At 42.0% G+C, this 8,666-nt stretch overlaps 1 protein-coding gene across 1 annotated transcript; it reads right to left on the reverse strand.

The window, feature by feature from the left end:
• Positions 1 to 5,333: 5,333 nt before the first annotated feature.
• On the reverse strand, positions 5,334 to 8,381 carry LOC127122040 (uncharacterized). Its single transcript, XM_051052451.1, has 2 exons — positions 6,748 to 8,381; positions 5,334 to 6,666 (listed from the first exon to the last, which is right to left on the reverse strand). The coding sequence occupies exons 1-2, from the start codon at positions 8,379 to 8,381 to the stop codon at positions 5,334 to 5,336; spliced, it is 2,967 nt and encodes a 988-aa protein (XP_050908408.1).
• Between the last annotated feature and the right edge of the window lie 285 nt (positions 8,382 to 8,666).

The raw sequence follows: 8,666 nt of genomic DNA on the forward strand, positions 1-8,666 counted from the left end.
GTTCAGATTCCCTCTCTAAGAATTATGAAAGATGCAGGCTTAGATGAGGATGAATGGATTCAGACTCGACTCGATCAGATAAATTTGATTGATGAGAAGAGACTTGCGGCTGTTTGTCATGGGCAGGTATATCAGAAGCGCATGACCCAAGCATTTAACAAAAAGGTCAAGAGACAGGTGTACCAACTTGGCGCCTTGATGATCAAGCGTATCATCCTACCACAAGGTGATCCCAGGGGCAAATGGACTCCCACATACGAAGGGCCATTTGTAGTTAAGAAGGTATTCTCTAGTGGAGCCATGATACTTGCTACGATGGATGGCAAAGACTTCCCACATCCCGTGAACGCAGACATAGTTAAAAAAATACTACGCATAAAAGAGACCCGCTAGGTCGACGTACCTAGGCAAAAGTAAGGGCATCCCGGCGAACCAAAAGGGTTCGGGCAAAAATTAGGGATAAATATATAAAGACGTACACCCGGCAAGTCGAAAACCTGAAAAGGCGGCTTGGGCAAGAAGGGGTATCCCGGTGGACTGAAAACCTGAAAAGGTGGTCCAGGCAAAAATTAGGGATTAAAGCGTATGACTATGCCCCGTTCTCTGGACTGAACAAGCTAATTACTTCTATCCGACAGCAGGAGATGAGATGCTTGAAGACATAATGACAGTAGTGGAATTAAAATCAATAGGACTTTTTCTGCATAGCTTTCTCTTTGTTTGCCTGACAATTTCCTCTTACTAGGATTTCTGTCTCCTTGTACTCAAATTGCCTATTTATAGGCCCTCTTTCAAAATCAATACAATTTTATCTCCAAAAAAAGATGCTTTTGTTTTCACTTTTTCTGTTTTGTTTGCGTAAACGTCCATTGATTTAACTTGAATTGATTTATGCATTTGAATACGATCAATGTTTACCAAAAATGCATGCCTAGAACGGTAATAGCAATTACTACACGACTTCAGGATCGAGGAGAAGGTCTAACCATGCTTCCCAATGAATCCGTTGCTAATTCGATTCCCCGGCAACGCCAGTTATTCCCCCAGAAGAAATTGGCATTACTAGACAAATGGGTCATCTCTTCCATCCCCAGCCAGGCTCTGTTGAGTGTTTCCATCGTCAGACAGTAACCAAGTATCCCCCAGCTAAGAAAGGGTCATCAATACAAATATCTCCGACCAGAAGACTGAGATTTATTCCCCCAGTAGAGTCCCCTGGAAGAACATTTCAGACGCATAGTGCACTCATTACATCATTTCACATCACATACCTACGTACAATTTTCATTCCGCATCATATACATTACATCATTTCATAACATAGCTCGCATTCATTCCAGACGCATAATTCACTCATTACATCACTTCACAGCACACGCATGCATACAACATTTGCATCTCATGCATCATGACATGGCATGAAGCTACCTTTATTTTTCAGGGTAATTATCCTCTTGATACAATCAACACAAAGGTCCATTCAGACGGACATCTGTGTCAATTACATTCAGGATTCAACTACACCTTTCAGATATACTCCATGTCAACATTCATTCTGACATCCTCCCAACGATGGCATCTATAAGCCCATCCCAGACATTTATCGCAAATACAACATATACAAATACTATTAGATATAGCCTAGCGTACGGTTCATCCTGATTCATCTCAACACATGACTCCTTCAACTCAGATACGATCTAGCCTACGATCCATTCTGACCTTCAATAACTCAAAGACAGTCTAATGTACGACCAAGTTAGACCTTCAAATCTTCAAATACCACTCAAATACAGTCTAATGTACGACCAAGTTAGACCTTCAAGTCAGATTCTGCAAATACAGTCTAATGTACGACCAAGTTAGACCGTCAAGTCCTCGGACAACTCAGAAAAGGTTTAATGTACGACCAAGTTAGACCTTTATCTCCTCAGATGCTACCTTCGGATGGGTACATTTCTGAATGGTAGTCTAGTATACGACTACTCCCTTACTCAGATGCTACCTTCGGACAGGTACATTTCTGAATGGTAGTCTAGTATACGGCTACTCCCTTACTCAGATGCTACCTTCGGACAGGTACATTTCTGAATGGTAGTCTAGTATACGACTACTCCCTTACTCAGATGCTACCTTCGGACCGGTACATTTCTAAATGGTAGTCTAGTATACGACTACTCCCTTACTCAGATGCTACCTTCGGACAGGTACATTTCTGAATGGTAGTCTAGTATACGACTACTCCCTTACTCAGATGCTACCTTCGGACAGGTACATTTCTGAATGGTAGTCTAGTATACGACTACTCCCTTACTCAGATGCTACCTTCGGACAGGTACATTTCTGAATGGTAGTCTAGTATACGACTACTCCCTTACTCAGATGCTACCTTCGGACAGGTACATTTCTGAATGGTAGTCTAGTATACGACTACTCCCTTACTCAGATGCTACCTTCGGACAGGTACATTTCTGAATGGTAGTCTAGTATACGACTACTCCCTTACTCAGATGCTACCTTCGGACAGGTACATTTCTGAATGGTAGTCTAGTATACGACTACTCCCTTACTCAGATGCTACCTTCGGACAGGTACATTTCTGAATGGTAGTCTAGTATACGACTACTCCCTTACTCAGATGCTACCTTCGGACAGGTACGTTTCTGAATGGTAGTCTAGTATACGACTACCCCTTTACTCAGATGCTACCTTCGGACAGGTACATTTCTGAATGGTAGTCTAGTACACGACTACTCCCTTTTCAGCAGATTCAGCCTAACAGACGGCTCATTCTGCAGCTCAGATGCGATCTAGCGTACGATCCATTCTGATCTTTCATCCCCGGCAAAGTCATCCGCCTAATGAACAACTCACTCTGGTATTCAGACACGGTCTAACGTACGATCCATTCTGATCCCTTATCCCCAGCAGTATATAGCATACTCTGACTCCCCAACGAAGTCGACAGCATAATGGATGACTCACTATACGGCCTAGCGTATGACCCGGTGTGACACCCATGTCTCCAGATATCGTCTAACGTACGACACAATCTGGAAATCTCGTCATCGAACCTCCTGGATGGCATCTTTAAGCCCATCTCCATCAAGACTAATGGACAAGCGCAAATTTTTGGGGCATTCTAGTGTTCAATAATCTTTCACCTCCAGACCACGAACGGCATACTCGCCATTCTAACTCTCTCGGTTCAAGAATATTGAACAGGGGCAGCTGTCATACCCCAAAATTTGCCCGTTGATATTACAAAGCATTTTCCAAGACCCTCCGACTTGTTCCACAAGGCACTGACATCCCAAAGGAACGAAGGCCCAGCTCACGAATGGCCCAATCCAGAAAATGGCCCAAAACTGGCCTATTCGCTACACGCTCGCCTAGCGAACGTTACGTTCGCTACATGCTCGCCTAGCGAACGTTCACTACACGCTCGCCTAGCGAAGCAAACGTTCGCTACCAGCTCGCCTAGCGAGGCTGACAGACAACAAAAAATTTCGGGCTTCGTTCTGAGCCCATTAGGTCATGAAAAAGGGCATTATAAATACCAGCACTTCAGTAATGAAAAGGGGGACGAAAAACAGAGGAAGACGGACGGAAACCCTGGCACGGAAACCCTAGAGGCTACTTTAGAGAGTTCCGAGTGAAGAAACCCTGAAGGCCGCTTCCCCGCCCCGAAGCTACCGTCGCCCAACTCAATCCGGCTCGCCAATTCAAGGTTGCAATTCGATTGCAAACAGGTTTGCATTACTATTATCGTGTTATTTTCTTAATTTGCATGTGATACCGCTTTATGTTCTTAACTTACATGTGATAATATAATTGAATTCATAAACATATTTGAGGTTTTGCATGTGAATTTAAGTGTGCCTGGATATTGTGAATGCTGAACCATATAATTATGTGTTGGATGCCATAAGCCATGTCGCAGGTTGAAGTCATACTGTTCTGAAATTCAAATCCCGCAGCCGCTCGCTAGCACATCGCTAAGCGAGCACGCAGCGAGTGTTCGCTAGACCTTCGCTAGGCGAAGCAGAGGCGAACCAGGGCAGCCGCCAATGTTTTGTTTGTCATGTCTTATGCGTATCTGGTCGATTCTATGTTAATTATACACTGTTTTCTTGCTGCTGTTTTATTTTTACGGTGTAATCCTCGATTGCACCCGGATTTGGTATGCTAACCCGTTTGTTGAATTTTGCAAAGGTTCATATGTCCCAGAAAAAAGATCGCCGTTTAGGTCTTCCACTTTATTTGTGGGATACCCTTGGGGAGACTCACCCTAAATTGCTTAATTAATTTTAATGTGTTAATTTTAATGTATTAATTTTAATGTATTAATTTTAATGTATTGATTTTAGTATGGACTTAATTACTTAATTGACTTTAAAATATGACCTTTAAATAAGTGATCTTGGACCTCTCTTTGCTGCCTTACGGTATTACAGTATAATGGTCATGTCCCGCGAGTGTGGGGATACACTTAGCAATGGCCCTTCGATTAAATCATCATAAAATAAATCATGGTCCCTCGGATGTTGCCTTCGAAAATACAATTTTGTCCCTCGATGACCCTTCGGTGTAGCCTACGGTTAAATGATGATCGTCCCTTCGAATGCTAAGGTATCCTTACAACTGTTGCCTTCAATGACCGATCGATGACCCTACGATGACCCTTAAACATCCAAAGGATAAAATTACTTACTTCTCAATAGTAAGGACAGTTTTACCCTCATAAGGATAGGAAATGCCCATAACGACCTCAGGAAGGTATAACTCTCAATTACTGGATCATAACCTAAAACATTTCCCACCCCTCACACTTTACACTTTACAAATCCTAGAAAATCACCACTTGGTATACATTCATACTAGAATCATTACCGAGTCATATTTTTCTAAACAACTTTCAAAACTAAACGAGATAACCACTTTGTATACATTCATACAAGAATCATTACAAAGTTAAATTCTCTTTTCAAAACCTTTTCTAAACCGCTTTCAAAATTAAACGAGATAAATACTTTGTATACATTCATACGAGAATCATTACAAAGTTAAACTCTCTTTCAAACATTTTTTAAGCAATTCACCGACACTTTTTCAGACAAAAATATAAGTGATCCAGCAATTAAGAGCCCATGGATAACCATGGATACAAAGGGTGCTAATACCTTCCCTTTGTATAATGTACCTCCCGAACCCAAAATCTATTGAGGTCTTTCCTGTTCTTTTCCACCTTTCCTTATTGGATAAAAGAAAAGTCGGTGGCGACTCTTGCTATCCGCGACATTGCGATAAAAAGCAAAACACCCCAAGTCAGTTCACCGTATGACAGACATCTTTTGCAATTTCTCATCTATCATTTGTCCTTGTCGGATCTCTTCCCTTAGGTTAGAGGTAACATTCAAATTTCCCATTATCACACCATCCTGCGTCCAACTAAACTGAAGATTGAGATCTCGGAACTTTTCCAACAACGCATATTCCAACATCATTAATTCAGCTTTATGTATCTCTTTCCGACTCAAGGCATCCGCAACCTTATTCGCCTTCCCTGGGTGATACTTAAGCTCAAAATCATAGTCCTTCAAGTATTCCATCCATCTCCTCTGTCTCATGTTTAACTCCTTCTGGTCAAATAAGTATTTCAAACTCTTGTGGTCACTAAACATCTGAAAATGCACCCCATACAAGTAATGTCTCCAAACTTTCAATACAAAGACAATAGCAGCCAGTTCAAGATCATGAGTTGGGTAGTTCTCTTCATGAGGCTTCAACTGACGGGAGGCATAGGCTACAACTTGACCATTCTGCATTAACACCCCTCCTAATCCTTTCTTAGAGGCGTCACAAAATACTTCATAAGACTTACTAGGATCAGGGATGACTAAAACAGGGGCAGTCGTCAACTTCTCCTTCAAACTCATAAAACTCTTCTCACACTTTGAATCCCATTTGAAAGAAATTTCCTTTCGGGTAAGTCTAGTCATTGGTAACGCTATCTGTGAAAATCCCTTTATAAACCTTCGATAGTAACCTGCCAAACCTAAGAAACTTCTGACTTCGGAAGCATTCTTCGGTCTCTCCCAATTGATAACTGCTTCAACTTTAGATGGATCCACCGATACTCCTCCTTGTGATATCACATGACCAAGAAACCTTACTTCATTCATCCAAAATTCACACTTACTTAACTTGGCAAACAGTTGTTTCTCTTGCAGTATTGATAGAACAATCCTTAAGTGTTCTCCGTGCTCTTGAGGAGTACGAGAATAAATAAGAATGTCATCAATAAAGATCACCACGAACTGGTCCAAGTAGGGTTGGAATATCCGATTCATATAGTCCATGAAAATAGTTGGGGCATTCGTTACACCAAACGGCATTACAAGGAACTCATAATGGCCATATCGGGTCCTAAACGCGGTCTTCGGCACATCCGAACTCTTAACTCTTATTTGATGATAGCCCGATCGCAAATCAATCTTCGAGAACACGCAGGCTCCTTTCAACTGATCTAACAAATCGTCTATCCGAGGCAGAGGGTACTTGTTCTTGATGGTAGCTTTATTCAATTGACGATAATCAATACACAACCGCATACTACCGTCCTTCTTCTTTACTAGTAACACTGGAGCTCCCCATGGTGAGACACTCGGTCAGATAAAGTGCTTGGTCAACAACTCTTCCAATTGATTCTTCAACTCTCTCAACTCTAGTGGCGCCATGCGATACGGAGAGACGGAGATTGAAGCCGTCCCAGGTACCAGATCAATAGAGAATTCCACTTCCCTTTCAGGAGGAAGAGAGGAGACATCCTCAAGAAAAACTTCCGGAAATTCACAAACAACAGGGATTTGTGTAACATTCAGATTATCGCTAGATTCCTTGGTAAGAGCCAAGAGAACTGACTTTTCATTCTCAAACAAGAAATTAACCATGCCAACCGTACCTTCCAAGATTATAGTTAACACATCCTTTGGAGTAGCTTCACTAGATGGAATGATAATCAATTTCTCTTCACAACCAATAAACACCGAGTTGGCAGAAAGCCAATCCATCCCCAAAACAACATCAACCTTCTTAAGTGGTAAACAAATAAGATCAATCTGAAAAACTCTACCATTCACCGAGAGCGAACAATTTTCACAAATCAACGGTGTCTCAACCGCATCATCCATGGCGGTAGTAACCACCATAGGAGGAGACAAGGGAATTGCTTGCAAGCCAAGACGCTTCATACACCGAATTGATACAAAAGAGTGTGTCGCCCCACAATCAAACAATACAAAACAAGGATGATTATTGATGAAACACGTACCAGCAATTAAGGCATTGTTGCTCTTAGCCTTCCTTGCATCCAAAGTATAAACTCGACCAGCGCTCCTCCCCTGTATCTGATTCTTATTCTGAGGACATTCCCTAGACATGTGTCCCTCCTTGTGACATGTAAAACACCTAATTCCACTTACAGTACATTTTCCAAGATGATACTTCTTACATACTTGACATTGAGGAGGTTGGTTAGGTCTTGCATGTTGCACCTGTTTCCCCTTGAAAGCCTGGGATCTAGGCCTGAACTGATTTCCTGGCCTTCCTTGGTCTCTCTGCCCACTCCTGTACTGATCCCTTTCTTCCTGAACCTTCTTCAAACTGTTCTCAGCCACATAACATTGTCTTAATAGTTCAGCATAAGAAGTGAATTCCCTTTGAGAAACACTATGAGAAATTTCACCCCTCAAACCAAAAAGAAACTGATCAATCTTCCACCTCTCATCAGGAGCGTACGCGGCTTGTCTAGAATACGCAGCCATATCTTCGAACTTTTCAGCATACGCAGCTACTGACATAGCTCCCTGCCTGAGCTGTTGAAATTCAAACTCTTTCTGAGTCCTCAAAGAACTAGGAAAGTACTTATCCAAGAAAACAGTCTTAAAATTCTCCCAATCTCTAGGTATTCCTTGATTGGTCATAAGAGTTGAAGCACTCTCCCACCATCTTACAGCTGGACCCTTCATCATATGAGAAGCAAACACAACCTCATTTTCTTCACTACAATGCACTACCTGAAAAATCCTTTCCATGCCGGTTATCCACTCCTGAGCCTTCAAAGGATTCAGCCCACCATGGAATTCTGGGGGATTCATGCGGAAGAAATCTCGGAAACTACCACCTGTAGCTACCTGTGGAACTCCTTGAGGATGCAACCCACCATTCCACTGCTGCATCATCTGTTGCATGAATTGATTTTGTTGCTGTTGCATCTGTTGCATAAACTGAGGCCATTGAAAACCTTCACTACCACTTGGCGGTTCAGAGTCCGAGTTCTGAGTTCTAGGCCTACCACGACCTCTGCGTCCGTCAGCCATGATCCTGAATGTCATACAAATAGGATTAAGTTGATCAGGCTCAATACTATGAATATAACACCAAGGACAATGATGACAACCCACATATGAGGCAGAAAGGAATACTTATAATATTTCATGGCTAGGTCGAGGATACGACCTGCTCTGATACCAACTGTAACACCCACATATAATATATGTCTAGAATACATATTATACATAGTGTAAAACTGGTACTGAAATACATAAGTGCCTAGCAGCACATCATACATATACAATACATGCCCAAAATAACATAATATTGCA

The sequence above is a fragment of the Lathyrus oleraceus genome, chromosome 2 (genome assembly GCF_024323335.1).
Source record: "Lathyrus oleraceus cultivar Zhongwan6 chromosome 2, CAAS_Psat_ZW6_1.0, whole genome shotgun sequence".
NCBI lineage: Eukaryota > Viridiplantae > Streptophyta > Magnoliopsida > Fabales > Fabaceae > Lathyrus > Lathyrus oleraceus.

Bases quoted from the DNA above. Each gene is read 5' to 3' on its own strand.
- LOC127122040 (XM_051052451.1), bottom strand. From the start codon at position 8,381: ATGGCTGACGGACGCAGAGGTCGTGGTAGGCCTAGAACTCAGAACTCG. The intron at 6,667-6,747 runs GTATCGCATGGC...TATCTGACCGAG, and splicing joins GCTTCAATCTCCGTCTCTCC to TGTCTCACCATGGGGAGCTC.